Source organism: Ambystoma mexicanum, chromosome 12, assembly GCF_040938575.1.
Source record: "Ambystoma mexicanum isolate Mex_15411 chromosome 12, UKY_AmexF1_1, whole genome shotgun sequence".
Lineage (NCBI taxonomy): Eukaryota > Metazoa > Chordata > Amphibia > Caudata > Ambystomatidae > Ambystoma > Ambystoma mexicanum.
In genome coordinates, this window is record NC_090936.1 from 775,989,829 (window position 1) to 776,009,012 (window position 19,184).

A 19,184-nucleotide genomic window follows, 5' to 3' on the forward strand; every position below is an offset into this window, starting at 1 on the left:
CTTACTGGCGTTAAGGCAGATTTTGTTGGTGGCACACCACTCCTGGATTGCAGATAGACAGCTAGAGATAAGAGAGGGAGAAGAGGTGGCAGAGAGGAGCCTGAATATGAGCTGGGTGTCATCCGCATAGCACTGAAAGTTGGAGCAGAGAGCAATAATGCAGTGAGCAAGAAGTTCCAGTCATTGATTTAAGAACCAGTGAGAGAGATTAGACCCCTGGGGAACACCACAAGCAGAGAGTGAGAAATAGGACAGGAAGGATCCAAGTTGGACCTGGGAGGGTTGATCAGAGGGGAAATAAGTAAGCCAGGTCGGGGCCAGGTCAGTGATACCCAGGTTATCACAGGGCCTGTTGAGCAGGATGGCATGGTTGACCATATCAAAGGCAGAAGAGAGTTTGAGTAGGATGAGGACAGGGGGGAGATTATAATCAAGCTTAGAGAGCAAGTCTTCACGGATGTTCAGGAGAGCAGTTTCCGTGCTTCTGGCAACTCTGAAGCCAGACTGATGGTCATGGAGGCAAACAACAGAGTCAGTGTGGAGGTTAAACTTGCAGATGACCAGCGTTTCCAGGAGTTTGCCCAGGAAAGGAGTGATAGAGATTGGGCGATAATTAGCTGGGCAGGAGGGGTCCACTGAGAGTTTCTTGAGAAGGGGGTGCACAAAAGAGTGCTTCGGATGGGATGGGAAGGCTCAGTGGCAAAGGAGTGGTTGCAGAAGTCTGCAAGAGCAGGAGCGAGGGTGTCACTATGGTCCTTGATGGTTTGGGACAAACAGGGAAGAACCTGTTTTGATGAGACTTTCATAGATCAGACTTGTCTGTTAATCTCATCAGGGGAAAATAGAGGAAAGGAACACTGCACACCGGATTGTAGGGATAGCGATGAATAGGAAAGTAAATATACATGTTCCCGACTTTTTGAAAGAGCTCTATAAGTATTGAACTGTTTCTCTTCTTGTTTTTGTGATACTCTAAAAACCAAGGCATAGATGAATTTAATTTGGTAAAGCCACCTTCACTAGGCAGACTTCCCCATTTGAATACCCAAAACTTGTTATATAGTACTTCCTGTTAGATTTGTCATTAATCTGGTGAGTGGTCTTGCCCCAATGTTCCACTTAATGCCATGTTCCTGGATCAGCGCCATGGGAATAGATGGGGTTGATTGCTGTATTGGACCACCCTGTGTAGACCCTCAAGAAAATCTGAACTATGAGGAGAGGGCCCAAATTGTAGAAAACACAACTTTAATGCAAATGGAATTGGCGGGCCGGGAGGTCTAAGCGTCTCGTGAAACTTCAAATCTGAAAGCTCTCTGAAAGCTCTTGACACACCCAAACCAGACAGTAGTAGTTAAAGATGAAAAACACAAAATTAGAATACAATCTAAACATTATTTGTAAATACATTCTAATCATCCTACTGGATCCTGCCTACATAAAACCTAAGCCAGCATAAATTGGTATGCAGTCTTTATAACGAAAATGCTATAAAGAATGAACATATATCACATCTTTTATAACAAAACATGTTATGAAGAATGCATTTAGGGCTAGGGTAAAGGGTTAAATCTTGTTGAGAAATGGTTGGGGTAGGTTTTTAGGGGTGGGAAACATGGGTTTCGGGGGGCGGGGACATCCTCCAAGAAAAAAAATAAAAAGAAAATGTTTTATATTTTTCATTATAAAAGTTTTGTTATAAGTGCATTCTTCATAAAATGTTTCGATATAAAGACATGTAACCCATAAATTGTGCTATCCTAATTGGTCAGTACATTGCCCTATTCTGATTGGTTAGAACAATGACAGGTTACATTCCGATGTGCATTCTCCCGCAGACAACCTAATCATGCCCTGTCAATACGAAGACTGAGATATTGCTGTGCCTTCCTCAACTACAAACTAGATGCAAGTCCTTCCACTTCCGTTTGACCAGATATCTTGGCATCCCATGCTATTCCCCACACCTGCTGCTCTCCCTCGTTAAAGTATGTGCCTGTTGCTATTTCATATTTGTCTGCCTATGCCAAACTCCCATGGGAAGGATTTCATGAGAAAGTGTAACAGAGGCATACCTCTTAGAATAATAGCTAATATTTGTCTGCCGGGTCAACCTGCCTCTTACTCTGCCGCCTGAAATCTCTCTAGGATGCAGCAGAAACAGAATATAATTCAAAATGAGACACTGAAATAACATGGCGGAACATGGCGCTTCTTGATAAACTGGTTAATATTTGTTCTGCTACCTCACCCTGCCACATACTTGGCAGTCCATGGACTCTCTAGATAATGGCAGAAACAAATAAAATGGTAAAGTCACCCATGTTAATTGCAGTCCCGAAGCCTATATTTTCTCTTACGTGTTGGACGTTGCATCCCCATATTTACATCTGATTGCTCCCCAATGTCTTTCTGGAACACTGGGCCACAAGGGTAACTCCAACATAAATGTCCCAAGAGGGAAAAAGCATTAGCAGAGAAAAGCCTCTGGAATTTTAGGTCCTGGGCTCAGAAGGGTCTTCTAGGGCAGAATATGGAGGAAGGCTGGTAATTCAGGCAGTATGACTGGAGCTGAGCGAGGGCAGCAAGGTGGTTAAAGAGAAGCCTACATACAAATAAGAAGACAAAGAACGATGACATGAACAGCAAGAACAAAGTGGCAACTGGGAAGGAATCATCCTAGCAGGGCAGAAGAATTACTTGCTTCGGGATGAGGTCTGGCAGTTTCCCGTGGTTGGGGTTTACTCTGGGGGACCTTTGGTGATGTCCAGCACTATCTTGTAGAAAGATTACACCGATTATGTAGGTTTAGAGTGGTGCACATCGAAGGCGCACAACCACTGCTAAGTAGACCACCAGTGGCTCAATAGGGACCATGGGTTTAACGTAATCCCGACTGGATTCCTTCCACTATGTGGTATTTCAACCCAGTTTAACAGTACTTAATGTACTAGCCACATAGTGGTGAAAAGTTGTGTCCTCCCTCTCGGAATTGCATCTTTCAAAGTACAGGCTGCTCCATGCCTGGAACAAAAACTGCGCTATCCGCCAGATATCATTTAAGGGTAATGTATACTTAACCGAAAAACCAAAGTTGGGTTTTTGCAAAGTTCAGTTTATTAATGCCATGGCGATAGGTTGGTTTTATTTGATTGTGCAACATTAATTGATTATGTTTATATGCCCTGATTGTTGAGCATAGCCCTGTGCTATATGTCAATATTGTTTGGTTTGGGGCCCCCAAATTTCTCCTGTAACAACAAATAGGGTTCCCTCATTTAGATGTGTGCATGCTCCAAGCAGTTGGGAGTAAGTGTTCCCTGTTTGCATGATGTGTATCAACAAACCACACGCATCAGGAAGGATGTTTATGTGCCATAATTAAGGTGACACACACATTGAACGGCAGAGAGGAATGACACATGAAACTACCATGGGGCCCTCTGCTTTCGGAGTACATAGACAGTTACATAGTGCACCCCTAAATTGGTGGCCCATCTAATTTTAACATCATTTTGACTCTCATGTCCCTGCTATTCTGAGGAAAACGGAGTGGGTCACAGCTGTGCCTCTGCCAACTGTGTGTTTGCGCAGAAACAGTCATATATTTGTATATTGGGGCACAAATCCCACGGCTGCTGTTGGAGGGAGGAGCCTGCCTGCTCTGTGCCGTGTGAACCAAGGGGATTGAGTAATTTGGTCCCGGGAAGCTAAGTGGCTTTGCAATGGGCATTAATTAAGTACTTGTTTAGCACAGCTGTATTTGCATACGGTGTTTAGTGGGATGTGCACCCTTCTAAAACAGAAGCATTGGCTCTGTGCTGTGCTCCGTGGAGCGGTTAAGCAGTAAATCTAGTTGGTGCGAGGTTTTGCTTAGCCTCGGTTTTCAATTATTGTAAATTCCATAATCACTCAGCACCACAGAGGATTTAGCTAAGAAAAACCTTCCAGACAGGCTGCTGAACCTGTCACTCTAGGTTTTAATCAAAATGTTTTACTGGCAGTTGTGTGAGCAGTTCAGCCGTGTGTTTGGAAGGCTAGAGTGACAGATAAGATATGGGATGGGTATTACAAATGCCAGTTAACACCACATATTTTGGAGAATGACCGTGTTAGAACATGAAAATCTTTCTAGCGATATTTATGAGCCTGGGTACAAACTTGAATAAGCTCTTTAGTACAGGATGGCCACATGATGTGGATCATATTTAGACAATGAAGCTGTTATTTCCACATGCTTTGTTTTGCATCACATGCTCTGGTTTAATATATACTGATGTGTATAATCCTACTCTAAATCTGTTTGATTTGCGTATTTTTTTTTCACAAGGTCCATTGACATTAGCTCTAATACTATTTGTTGTGCAGTGGTATTGAAATACAGCATAATGTTTGCTTTTATTTAGCGCGTTATGTCAAATTTGGCCTGATCCTAAACTCTGTAATGAATGCTGTTATGTCTGCCCAGTTTAATGGTACTCATGTATTGGCTTCAGAAGCAGGTTGAGGCAAGTCAGTGTCGCCAGTGCCCTATAGCTGAGGCTAGCACCTCAATCATTGAGCTATCAGAAATGACACATTTCTTATTTTAAGGACATGGCCAACATGTATAAGCTTGGAAACTGCATGACATGCTTCACGTTTGATTCTGTCATTCATATCCAGACACAAAACCGTTCCTCTTTGATTCATTTTCAGGGACCACTTACAATAGGTTGCTTAGGGGCCATACGTTTGCTTCATGGCTTTCATCAGCTAAGAAGAACAGGGACAATCTGTAAAGTACATTTTGAGACCTGCTTGATCATACCAAGGAAGGAAGAGTTAGATGCCATTGAAGATAAGACTGCTAGCCAAAAAGCCATCATATAATGTATTACTTCTGTATGAACATCCACATCTCAAATACATAAACCCACTTATTGCAACCATAAAACAGAAGGATATTAATAATTGCTTGATGTGAAGGGATGAAAGAAGGTTTTTGGTCGTTTTGATCACATTTTTGATTTTGATGACCGAAAATAAAGATTGAAAGGTATGAAATAATAGTTATTTCAAAGTGAAAATCCTAACACATAATTTACCATATTGCAAAATGAGTCAACATAAAGTTCTTAACATGTGCAGGCCCAACCGCGTTGCTCTCTTATATAAATATCAAAATATGCTCTTTGCCATCTATCCTGAAAATCCCAAGAATGCAGTTTCAGAATTTGATGTTGGATTAAGAAGGTCGGTTATTGTCTGCCCCAACCAAGTGTTCTGTTGTTCGATCATGCAATAAAATAACCACATACAAGCATTTGCATGTCAGCAATATTGTGACAGGAAGTGCACTACCTATTCCAGGACCTATACCGAAAAGGACAGGATACGAACATCATCTATTTTTTCACAACCATTGACATTTGCAGGAGAGTGTTACATTTAAAAATACCATGCATTGCCTTTGACAGGATGATAGCATTGAAACCATGACTGGCTAGCTGTTTTGGTATGTTGCATATCACAGATTAGGACAATGCAGAATTGTTTTTTAAAAAAAGGCTTAGGTAATGATAGATACTTAAAGTCAGAAACTCATTAAGATTTTAGTTAAGGCTTCCATGTGCACAAGAACAAACTGGAAAACCACAATTTGTGTTGGTGCATCCTTAGCACAGTTTTTCAGAGATATTCCTTATTAATTTGAGTCTTACAGTAGCTTCCATGGGCATTGTTGATGCACAAACGTTGAAGTACACGTATTCATAATAGTGCACAACATATGGCATGGAATTCTCTTGTATTATTGCTCAACCTTCCTCCATGGTGTATTTGTTTAATGGTGGAGCATTTGCACAATGCTAGTATATATACTACAAAATAAACTTCGCTAAAGGGACGTTATGGTTAAGTTGCCCTATTAAAAACCTACGCCATTCACTACAAAAACTTTGTTAAAAGGACATTATGATTACAAGTAAAATCTAAAAACCTCTGAAATTCAGCAGTTATGGTAGGCTAAGCACCCATTTTCCCCATCAGCACTCTCCACTGCTACCACTACTACCCCGGACATGAAAGATGCCATCACACATGTCATTGATGCCTTCACTGCCGCAATCACATCTTTATCCTCTTTGTTTTATGTCACCTAAGCAACCATAACTCGTGCCACCACCGTGCACTGGTAAGGATTCATCCAGGGGAAGCCAATGTTTAAGCCACCAAAAAAGTGCTCTTCCTATGGAAACAGCAACTTAACCATAACTACATGGCCACTACCGTGGCCATGTAATTTCAGGTGTAATACTAAGTTTGGTGTATGTAAATTTGTTAAGTTACCTCTCACTGCAGCTCATTATTCTCAAGGCTTTCCAATGCCAGATGGAGCAGCTCTTGCACACACACACAGGCACATGAAATGCAGAATCTTTGGATTTTAAAAGTTAATTCTGCTTGCCTTATAACAAGTGATATATATGTATGTGACTCAAACAGCCTCATGTCGCAAGGTACAATCCTATCATGTACTCCCAATACTCTGAATTTATTTTGCTTTAGAGGATAGCCAAATGCGGTTCCAGCATTCCTGTCAGTACTTGGAGTTAATTTAATTGGGGTGGTCTCTTAAATTAGATGCCAATGAGAAATGTCAACAATAAAAACATGTATTGGTAGCTTCAGATCATCTAGGTTTACCACAACAACTTTTGCACTTTTTTATCTTCACATCTTTAGAATTGCCCCATTTATCTGTCCATCTTCATCAAACATGTGCTGTTCAACTAGCACAGACACAAGTCTGAATTCAACCTACTGTACCAAAGCACCTCGAAATGAGATACCTGCCTGGCGGCATGGTGAGCCAGTTTAAATTGATAGAACCTCTTTGTTGTGACAGTCACTAAATCTCTCTCTATACTACTTGCAATTCCAATAACATCCATTAACATGTGGTTGAACTATTGTACACACCCATTGGTTGATGAATGATACATTGCTGTGCAAGAGCGCACAATCTCATTTTCCCCAAGAACAGTTGGATCTCTACCACTTTTTATTTTGTTCCTTTTTCAGTCACAAATCTAGAGAGGTTCCCTTCACTTCCAAACAGAGACTGTAGGCATTTGATTAAAGCCTTTGAGCGGATGACAGGGAGAGTACATATATCAGGTAATTAGGATTACAATTACATGAGAGCCATTACATCTGAAATGTGGGTGCCAAAATATCAAGGCCCACCTCCTCCCAGGGATGCTTTGAACCTTTTGAACAGCACTAGGTCAGGCCTATGGAGACCCCACCTTATTGCTGTCTTGACACAGCATTCCTTAACAACTCTCTCAGCAGTTTCATTCATGCTAGGCCACCAGTAGTCCCCTCTTGTCAAACATTTGTTTTTGACATACCTAGATGACTCATGTCCCAAAGCTACAATCCTATCATGTACTCCCAATGTGGAAACTAACTGATATACTCCCTCTAACCTGCCCTTAATCACAGCTAGCTCTCCCATTATGTTCCTGAATAGTTTCACATTCAACACATACTCATCATGCTGGGATGCTTTACATTTCACATGGGCTCTCTCTAAGGTCCTTGACAAAATATCAACTACCACATTCAATTTTCCCACAGTGTGCTTCACCTTAAAATCCAGAGCCTTCAGCCCAGTCACCCAGCTGACAATTCTGCATGAGACAATATCAATCCCTTTGCTGGACATAATGGCCTGCAGTGTCTTGCGATTATTTCATATCGTGAAGGCTTTACACAACAGATAAGCTTTGATCCTATGTAACACACACACACACACTTCCAAAGGCCTATTTTTCAATAACTGAGTACCTTTTCTCTGAGACCCGAAGTGCTCATAAGGCAAATGCAACAGTATACACTCTTGTGTCCTCCTCCGTATCAAGATGGCTCCAACACCACAATGATTTTCATCAGCACCAGTTAGAACAGGAGTATTCACATTTGCCCTTGTACCCTTAAAACTCTTACAGATATTTCACTGACCACTGACATCGAATTCCCTTACTAGGTAACATTTGCAGAGCCCCGGTATTCTCAGAATTTGTACTCACAAATTTACTGGGAACTTCAATCAGGCCCAGAAAGGATGCCATCTACTATTTACACTTGGGTGATATTTTGTCCCACTTCGAATCAATAAAATGCTTTGAAAGCTCATACCCAAAATGATTGAAAACATTCTGCTTAAGCATACACTTATCAAGGCTTATTAACCTCAGCCCTGCATCCTCAAGAATGTGTAATGCCTTTACCACACTTTTCTTTTGTCCCTCAGCTCACAATAAATACAATATTAACTTGATGGCAATTTAGGCCTCCCATTTTACTGAAGAGGCATTGCATCTTTCTTGCCTATAGCACTCTCTCCCCTCCTCCATCCCCTGGCTTCTCCTCTCCGTTCCCCCTTGCACGTGCATGATCCGAATGATACAAGGCCTTGTGAGATCGTTTGTTTTGTCCTCCCTTTGTCTCCCCTTCCTTGTCTTGTCACGCCTAGAAACACTTGTGTACAGATGAATTATAAATCACTTATCATATCATCCTCTGGAAAACACTGTACATGTTGACTAATGAAAAAGGCATCTGTTTGCAATGGAACAGACCTATGGGTTTGCTAAAAGCCATATGAGCCATTGAATGAATTCTGATGTTGTCTAATCTGTAAGCAAATCACAAATGTAACAATCTTCGGAAGAACAATCATTTAGTAGTGGTATACCTTTTGGGGCCTCTCTAGCCAAGGCAGGGTATCACCCAGGCTTCAATTACCACACCACAACTATGGACTGACCCATCCCCATGCATTCACCAAATCTATGTTGTGTTCCTGCTGTATTTTCTCTAGTTCCGCCAAAATATCATCCTGTAAGGCCAGTTGTATCTTTCTGACTTTACATACAACAGACATTGCATCCGTTTCGAGCTTGATCACGTGTAGTTACCATTAACAAACCTTAAATCCTTTCTAAATGTCTAGGGCAGCACAGTCTACGCTACCTGTGGATATTGGTTTGGCCTCAGTCCCTTCCATGACCACCATGACCAGCCTTGTTGTATTTCAATCTTGCCTGATTTCTAATTTGGCTTTCGGTTCCCATCCTATCAGGTTAGGTTTGGCCATCAACTCTGTACAGTTTTCTACCCTCCTTCATTTGACTTAAAATAAGTAAACAAACTCTCCCAAAATGCAAATGTGCTTGTCACCCCATACATTGTCTGAAACACCTGACTCACATAACAGACACCCATTGAAATGCTTCTGCCAGCACTACATGTTGATGAGACTATAATCTGAGTCACTGTCTACAATTTGACTTCTGTGTGTGCCTTTCTTCAACATGTGCTGCTGTGCATTTCACTCACGGTGTACACTTCATCACCTCCTTCCTCAATAATGTGCAGAACCTCACTTGATGTTCATGCAGCATCGTGTATACCTGTTTCCCATATTCTCTAAACAATAATCTTAAAGTCATAATAGTCATTGGCCAAGTGACAACTGGAACACATGAAGCAGTTTTTGGCACCTCATCTAGGATTGCTCCTCCATTAATCCTTGTTCTTTCCAGCATCCACTGAGGATATTTGCCTCAGTGACTCTCTTTATGCTATCCAACTATCTCCATTTAAGACATTTATCTGTGTCGTCCATCTCCTTAGCATCAATACCCTGATCTAGGATGAAGTGTCCCCTTGCTTTCTGACTGTTGCAATCTATGAAGAATTGTTTCTGAGTGTGACTATTGTGTGTGGCACCAAAGTTGAAGTTAATGTCCTAACCCCATTGCACAATTAAGTGATCATCAAGTGTCTCTTTCTGCTTCTTTCTCTCCTTCCAAATGTGTAACTTTCCATTATAGGGTTGATCTTGGGTAGATAATGGGCCTCATTCTAACTATGCCGTTCTGGTCACAACGGTGACGGTAAGCCTACCGGCACTGTTGTGACCAGGCTGGCACAGTACGACTCTGAAGGCGGGTGCTGTCCCGCCCGCCAGGTCTGACCCGAAGTGTTTTACGGAAGCACCGGCACTGTTATTAACAGTGCCCGTGCTTACGTGGTCCCCATTCCCATTTGAGTCCTTTGGGACCCAAATGGGAATGGGGATTTACAATTACCGGCGCCTGAATTCCCAGAATGGTGGGGTTGTAATCCCCTGGTGTTTCCAGCAATCCAGGTGCTGGTAATATTTGCAAGTCCGGCAGCAACCTGCCAGTTTTACCGGCAGGGTTACCGCCAGACTTTTGGCGAGGCCCAATGTCTATCTAATTTCTAAATGTTCCTCAACAACACATTGCTATTATATTCAACAGCCTAATGTTTTGTTTTTTTTGTTGGCAGTTTATCAAGTACCCTCTGCTTTTCTGTCACGAGGCACTGGTATAGAAGAGTAGAGAAGAGCACCTTTCCTCTCAGTGCTGTATATGTGAACGTAGACAACAAGAACATATTTCATAAAACCTTGCTTCCATGCCTCCCAATTGATGAGTGGAACTTCCTGATTGCGATAGATAAATGGTGGACCCAGCATATTGGACATCTCCAGGGTTGAACTGGAAGGCGGCTGAACATCTTCAGGATATCCACACTCTAATCAGCTATGTAGGATGGCACATAAGTCCCACCTGGTTCCAGATTTCACTTGACGCATGTCACGTCCACATATAAAATGTGCTGAAGTGCCCCATCCCCTTGATTGTCTTGACGGGATGACCTTAGTCATGGATGTATCCTGACAAGAGGACACACAGTAATGTCTGACTCAGGTCCCAATGTTCAAATGCAAGGCTAAACTTCCTAACTACAGCAGAATATGAAGACACCCATACCAGTATTGCATGGGTGGAATTTCCCACATAATTTACATTGAAAGGTTAGTCAGACTTTGCAAGGTAGTCCCTTACCTGCCAAGCCATACAATGCAAAACATACCTTTACACAGGTTGGACTCAGTTTGCCTGTGGTTTGGTAACTTTGTAACTTCATTTACCATATCGTATGAAGTGTAGCATCCTGACACATGTGCATACACCCATCGGTGTCACCAGCACCAGTGACCTCCTTGCATGGAGAAGGAGGATCTACGATCCCTTCCTTGATGCCAGGGCTCTGAGTGCTTTGTGCCTGATTCCATACTCTGGATTTGCCGTGAGCCAAGAAGAACTTACACTGATCGAAGATGGTGGGAAAGTGCATTTGTCATTTGGCTTAAAAAGATGTGGGGCCATTCAAGTGCTGTGCCTGCGTTGGTTCACTGCCCCATTATTGTCTCATCACCAACATATTGTAACACCCTCTACAGAGGAAAGGTGCCATGTTGCAGGTTTCACCTTTTATTTCAGCTTTAAGAAATACAATATCGGGGCTGAGCTGAACTCCCTTTTTGGTAAGCCCCACAGCCTCACCTGAATACCTCTCAACTACCATTCCTGAAACCTCACTGATCTAGAGCTCTAAAGTTAGAGTCTGTCTTCGGTAGTACAAGAAGCAAAGAAACCAGGGAATCCAAGGGGCCAGGTAAAGGGAAGTCCCGGGAAATATATGCAACAATGGTAGGCATAGGAGGTGCAGAGGGTGAACCCTCTCAAGGATAGAACCTTTCCCAAATGAACTATCAAATCAGTAACATGATCAGGAAAATAAAATACTTATGAAGTAGGCAAAACACTACACAGAAAAAAGGACCTAGTCATCTAAGGTGCCTCAATGACTATGCTAGTGAACATTGTGTAGCTACAACATGATTATGACGACATTTGAAAATATTATTACAGATTGATATTCATGCATCCTTCCAACCTGGATTTAGCAGTAGAATGTCTACTTTCAGGGAATGCCTGCCAATACAAAGACTCAACATTTCCAAATTGAATATAATTGATTTTTCTTGCAGAATGAAATTGAGCTACTAAAAGCAGAAAACGACCGATTAAAGGCAGAAACTGGAAATCCGTCAAAAACTGCACGGCCCTCATCAGAATCATCAAGTAGTGCCTCCTCATCTTCATCTCGACAATCATTGGGGCTTTCTTTGAACAATTTAAACATCACAGATACAGTGACATCAGGTGTGTATGCCTTTTCGTTTCAAAACTTTTATTTGATAATAATGTGTCCAAAACTCTACTTACCAATTTTGACTGGCTGTCACTACGGTGTTATCGTGATCATTTATGAGATGTTTTTTTTCTTTGATGTCATGGAGATTGAGGTATTTTCAGTAGCTTTAGTTGGGATCAATTTTGGGATGTCAATTGTACTATTTTTTTTAGAAATTACTACAAGTCATCTAGCCCCTAACTGTTGTCCTGCTGAATCTTTTTGTCTGAAAGCGAATACATTGTTCATCCAATACATACTGTAAGGAAGGCATGGTATCAACATAAGACAGACACAAGTGAACACAGTTCAAGGGTGTTTATTGAAATTTGACAAGGGTGAGATAAACGCCTATCTGAACCTAAATCTAAAGATGGGATCAAGCTCTGACCATCAAATAATAATAATGCAGTCTTAGTGGAGTCTTGACAAAATGAAAGTGCCTATACTTAAAAAAAACGATTGCCAATCCTACTAATTTACAAATAATGTGGGGTGATGTTCATAAAAAAGAAAGAAATGTCAGGATGTTCGGGACGTTGGCCTTCCTTTCCCATGTTTTCGGCACTGGACAAGGCGGTTCAATCGGGCAAAGCACACACTCTGGTTCTGCGGCACAACGATACAGTTCCATTTACACAGTTCAAGACCTTCTGTGTCCAGGCCTCTTTACTTCTTGCAGGTCTCTTGACTCAGAGGGTCTGGTATACAAAAACAACACAAAAACATTATTTTCCTTTTTCCAGGATTCAATGTGGGTGTTCACCCTGGATCCCCCTCAGTCGGGCTCAGATCCCTTTCATTCACTTAATTAGTCTCACTCAACCGGGCTCGCACCAATTGTGATGTACTTTAAACTATCAAAGGCTTTTCAATGTACATACGGTTTAGCTTGACCCATTGCATGACCACTCCAATCTCAATATTCCTTTTACTCCCACACAGCATCAGTTGGATAGCTAACTGAGACTTTCAAATGAGCAACCACGTGGCGCCGGACCACTCTGTGTATGGTACCTTTTCTTGGCCTCCCAAAGTTCAATTATAAAGTTCAACTACTTATTTTGCATTCCAATTATATCCATGTCACTCTTTTCAAATGCCTCACACACTCTTCTCTTTGTACAATTTTGCTACTTGCAACCTTGGTTCAAAACACAAGCTGGTTTGGTATCAGTCTCTCTGACTCAATGATTGTGCTGTCTTTTCTGACACCGCTTTGTTGTTGGAGCCAAGGACAGTACCATGGCGGCAATCGCTCCTCCCCGCCTTGATTATCAATGCGGAAGAGCCCCATGTACCTCTGACACACTATGCAGGTTTGATCAGCCTTAGTTCATGGTCTTCGGTTTCTTACATCCAAGGCTCACAAATGTAACAGTTTTTAGAGTTTGCGGGTACTTCCCTCCTTGTGACTCTCTCTGGTCTCACCGTCTTTCTCCTTGTACTAAACTGCCATCTTGGAACTGGTGTTTCCTCATTTGGTTTGCCTCGCTCAGAGTGTGCTTTCCTGCTCTGCCTTTTATCTGTGTGGGGAAGTGTGATGGAAGTCAAGTGTGTGTAACAATCCATAATTGCCTGACCTTGCCTGTCCATGGTGTTGGGACATGTCAGGTATACGCTCTGGTGTTAGTACGTTGTCACTCACAGGGAACTGTATGTGAGAAAGTGTTTGTGTCAGAAAGTGGGGGTGGATTACTAGGTATCCTACCTGGTAGGATTGGGAAAAGGTGTTATTAGGAAGGAGATACCGCGTCTCACCCTACGGTGTCCCACTTCCACTCCCCGAGAACCCCTCATCCAGGTGATCCTCCCACACTGGTCCACCCCCAAGAACTGGATCCAAAAGTGGGGGCTGTGTCCTGGCCACCTGGATGACAGATCCCAAGGACTAGTGGGTGAGACACCTTCAGGTTACTCATAATACCCACACTAATTGTTGTAGTTATGGCTAAACATGTTCTGCTCGTTTCAGCCAATATGCAAATCCTTCAAATTTCTAACTCGTAATCCCTATTTTATAGCTTTCCCCGTGTAACCTAATCTAGCTATACGTGATTATTTTCATTTTCTACAGTTCATTGTCTCTTCCACTACCACACTTTGTGTGTCCCCAATATCACTGTTTTCAGTGAACACTGATGCACTGGATTGAGCGTAGAGTATGTGATTAGAACTAGCAGAGGGATGGGGTACCCAGGGGCCCTCTTGGTATGGATTTCAAGATAGTTAGGTAAAATCATGCCAGTGGGTCATGGACCTATAGGCCCCTTCCCCACTTAGCAGTCTGGTTTTGTGTATGTGATGCATGAAAATCTGTGCGATTATGGTCTTGTCTGGAGAGAACAATGCCATGGTTTAAGATTGTGGGTGGGCATTGTGTCAAGTTCTGTCTGGGGCTAGAATGCTTATAGGATCACCCCACATGCATGTTTGTTTGTGGTTGGCAGAAGTAATTTATTGGTGTCTGTGATTTCTGATCATTGCTCAGGGTTTACTGATGGCTGCCATGTGGAGGGCATGAGGTGGCCTAATTCTCTGGTGTTGGATGTTCAGCATTTGCTGGGAGGATAGGTTTTTGAGTTACTTTCTCTCTTGCAACTCTGTCTGTTATGTGTGGGATGGTGCATGAACATGTGTGTGGTCTTTGGCACATTTATAAGTTGACTACGCTTGAGTTTGGGCCTGTTTTTGTGTGTCGTATCTCATTGGCCAGCACGGTTGACTAACATGTAAATGCTCCTCATAGGGAATGTGTGTCATCACAAATTACTGTAGAGACTGCAGTTCATTACTTCACTAGTCCATTTGCTTCACTTAGAAACAGTGGGGCAATGGCAGTCACACTCAAATGCTGTACACCTGATATTGTATAATAGCTAACTCCATGTGGATGTGTACAATAGCAAATCAATTACAGTATTACGGAAAGATTCACATCCTGTGCAGAACAAAATGCATGCTACCTCTCACCACCAGCTTCAATAGTAGCATAAGCGCGAGCATGTTTTAAGGAATATTTAACACACCAACAGCTCAGCAAACTGCATATGTGGAAATTGTCATGCTTGTATCCTCTAGTTGCATGAACTCACTGTGCAGTGCGCTTTGTACGTGTATATTGATTTTCAGAGTTGTCGGCCTGCTTTGGGTTTTGTAATGATGCTAGACTTCCTACTGTGATAAAAATGTTATGTATTGTAATAAAAAGCATTATTTAGCATGGTGTCTGCCATTTTGATTCTTCTTGGTTCAAAGTTTAGGAAGAAAGTGAGAGGGGAGCAGGTTAGTTGGAAGCGAGGCAGTGGCATGTGACAAGAGAGGCACTGATGAGTGTAGATTGTTATCTTTGTGTTGACATTTTTTTAAGTCCTTCCTGGTGGGGACACTGGGGGTGGTTGTGTCCACAGGGGAGGCTCAAATTGTAAGCAAGCAGCTTATTCTGTCAGTAGAGGGGTGTGGGGCGGTGTTTGTGGGTGTAAGGCTTGCAGTGGAATGTTAGATGTATGTCAGAGTTATGAATAAACTCAGCACAGCTCCGCTGGAGTTGGTGTGGGCTGGAGAAGTGTAAACACCCCCATTCAGTGAAATTAATGTGTATTGTAAGGTGGGAGAAAGAAGTAAGGAGCAGGTTAGTAAGGTAACATCCCACAGGGATCCTCGATATCTGGTATGTATCTGGTCAGGGGGCCCTAATTGCCCTCAGATTATTCTAGCTACTAATAATAGAGGGGGATTGTTCAGGTGTGTTCTAATTGTCGGTGGATCAGCCTGGGGAATGTGCTCAAAACAGGATATTAGTATAATGCTGCTGTGGGGCATTCTTCTGGTGTGAGCGTATCATTTCTTTCCTCTCTTTTGTCAAGAAAGCAGTCATGCTTTGAGGGGTTTCCTGAAATTCATGTGATCATCCAAAATGCCGGTTATGGAGTAAGAAAAGTTGGTTGCTAAAAATTAGAAGGAGACAGGGTGGGCTGGCCTATTGGGAACTCTGGAGTTTTCCCGGTAGACCTCTGCATCCTGGGCCTCTTTTGTGTGGTGTTTCCAAATTATCCCATTATCCCATAGGAAAAGGGTTGGGATTGCTGCACATGTGTAAAATGGGGCTACTTTGAACATTATTGCCAGGGCCTCTTTGGTTCCCAGTCCACCCCTGGAAGGAGGGCTTTCCTTGCCATTTCTTGTTAAAACCTGGGACTGTCACAAATACAGTGTTGCAGGATCGAAGGTGATTGTGGGTTGGACCATTTTGTTGTATTTTATGGGCCCCTGCCGTAAAAGCGCTGTTGTGATGGAAAAGAGGTTTCAATTGAATCAGATCTTATACTCGGGGAGACGTTTATGGAGCGTCTCTGATGTGTTCTCATCTTTCAAATCTTAACAGGCGTCTCTCTGCTGAGTTTTTGCTTTTTGCATTGTTCTTTTACAACCACTCACACTCAGAACTGCAGTACAATTCATGTCTAATTTCAACTGGCGTATACATTAAGTTGATATAACTCTTTGGCACTGGTTTACTTTGACACAGTGCAGATAACACACATTAGAGGCCCCTGTTCGGTTTGGTTGGAACAGCATTGCATCTGTAGGTTCAGAAATGTATCCAAATATTCCACTCCATATGTAAAGTGTTCAATATTGTGCCGAGGTGTAATAGAAATGTACCAGACAGTAAGACCTTCCTAATACTAACCCCTTAAGTGCCAAGGGCGATTATGCTCTTCCTTTTTGCATAAACTTGCATAATAGCCTGGCACTTAATGACATTCTTGTTTTTGCCCCAGATATGTTATTAGATGATGGCAGCGATGGAACACTGCACAGAGACGGGCGCAGTGTCAGAATTGTTGTCTCTATTAACAAGGGCTACAGCCGTATGAAGGTACTTTATCTATAATTACCTCATCTATTGCGTTTCTTCAAACTGTGTACACTATTTGTTTACAGCATATGGTGACAATATATATCTGTAAATAACGATTTCACTGCATGCTTCCCCGTTCTAGGATCAAAAGAGTCGTACGTACCTGATAGGATCGATTGGGGTCAGCGGTAAAACACGATGGGATGTTCTTGATGGCGTGATTAGACGCCTATTCAAGGTAACTATAAAAAGGAAAACATGTATGCCTGCTGAGATATGTTATGGAAATATGTGTTGATCACAGCAAATCTAGGCACAACCCAAAATTCAGACAGACATTTACACTGGGAACCCAGAATCATGACGTTTATGCATAGCTGTATGACTTTTGATTACAACATAAACTGATTTTGTGATGCAATGAACAATTTACAATAAAGCGTACAATTATGGAAGACATCTTTATATGGATAACAACTTGCTAACTCAAACTTATGAAATAACTGATGAAGGCTTGTCCTCAACATTGCACGTATACTTGAGACCAAATAAATTGACACACCCCGCTAGGGAATGAGACTAAGAGAATAATTGCAAGTGAAACAAATGTATGTAAGATAAATGCAAGCAGAGAACTCTGCTGCCCGAGAGCACTCCGCCAAACAATGCACGGGCAGAACGTTATGAACCAAAATAACGTCACGAGTGATGTAATGACATACAGCATGAAATAGCAGTTTCAATTGGTTGGCCCAGGTGGCACAGCATGCTCTATATATGATGTCAGGTTACAATTGGCTGCTAAGTCCGAGTCGATCAGGGAGCACATGGGTCATCTGGGCTCATCTCTGCGGTGAAGGTCGAAGCAGTTCAAAGGATTTGCATAGCTAACTAATCTAAGCTTAACAATAGACATTGGTTTAGAGAGCATAATGGTGGACATACAAATGAGTGCATGAATGGGGCCTTTCAGATCCCATTTGGCAGATGCACCAGCATTCTGACCCCTGTACCCAGAGGTTGATAAAACACATGTCCCGACCCGAGCGCCTGCCCTGTGGGTTTTTGATCTACCCGATGCCTCATGATACGGATAGGCATGTGTTAGGTTTAGGGTGGATATATTGGTGTCTGGGATTAGGGCGATGGTGGGTGTTTCCATTTGGTTAATAAGAGGGGTTAGATGTGTATCTGTATCAAAATATCAGTGGTGCCTGGGCTCAGTGGACTGTGGCCTAGTGGGGTGGGGGTGTGGAGATTAATGGGCATACAAGCTGGGGGCCTGCTCTGGTTAAACACAATGCAGTGAGCTCATCTGTTCTAGGATGATAATAAATGTTGCAACAATGAATGGCTGGACTTCAGTGAGAAAAGGGCTTGTGCGGAGCTGGCAGGAGGCAGAGGTGGCCTGGGCTGTCTTTGCAAGGCTCTGGGCAGGAGAGAGACAATATTTAGAGATCATTTTTGGGCCTATCAAAAGATGGCATCTGGTGTGTCACAAAATGGAGTCTCTAGAGCTCAATACAGGCTTGGTTATTCGTTTGCTTATTGCTGTTAGTTAGAGTGAATAATATACGTTTTCTACATCTACGGTAGAGGTCCACAGTCCTGTATTCTTGGTAGATAAGTCCAGGGGCATAGTGCCTTAGCAATAAAGGTTTAGCATGGGTTTCAGCTTCAGTGAACCTAGGAAACTCAACTCCGAAGAACCTGCTACACTGCAGAACATGTATTTCAGCAAACAGCTGAAGTCTTTGATATATGGGTGGGTGCATGATTTTATAGATGAGACATTACATTATACATTGGATTTGTGACAGCAGAGGCAAATATATCCATCTCAGTGTGCAAGCATGATAACATCTAATCCCATGGATCCAGAGACTTACACACAAGTAGGTTATTTTTTTTGTTAAATTTCATTTATTGGGTTTTTATAATACGCCTATACACAATGTGTTTCAAGGTGCAACAAGGCAAGGGAGGGGAGGGATGACAAACAAAAATGGTCCTACTAGGCCTTGCGACATTCGGATCGTGCAAGTGCAGTAACAGAAGTGCAGGGGAGATGGGAGGGGTGGAAGTGCCAGAGGGTTAGGCTAGTGCCAGGGGAGGCCAGGCGGACAGAGCCAGGGGAATGAAGAGAGTGCAGGGGCAGAAGGTCCACGTGCTAAGTGTGAGGAAGGGTTCAGGA

The 19,184-nt window shown here is 42.5% G+C and overlaps 1 protein-coding gene across 5 annotated transcripts in view; it reads left to right on the top strand.

The window, feature by feature from the left end:
• The window catches only part of NAV3 (neuron navigator 3), a 1,326,128-nt gene that overhangs the window by 1,206,266 nt on the left and 100,678 nt on the right, over positions 1-19,184 (top strand). For all 5 annotated transcript variants that reach the window (XM_069629276.1, XM_069629277.1, XM_069629279.1 and 2 more), the window contains 3 exons: positions 11,921-12,095; positions 16,911-17,008; positions 17,133-17,228. In XM_069629276.1, coding sequence (XP_069485377.1) covers positions 11,921-12,095; positions 16,911-17,008; positions 17,133-17,228 — 369 coding nt within the window. The remainder of the gene's footprint in view (positions 1-11,920; positions 12,096-16,910; positions 17,009-17,132; positions 17,229-19,184) is intronic.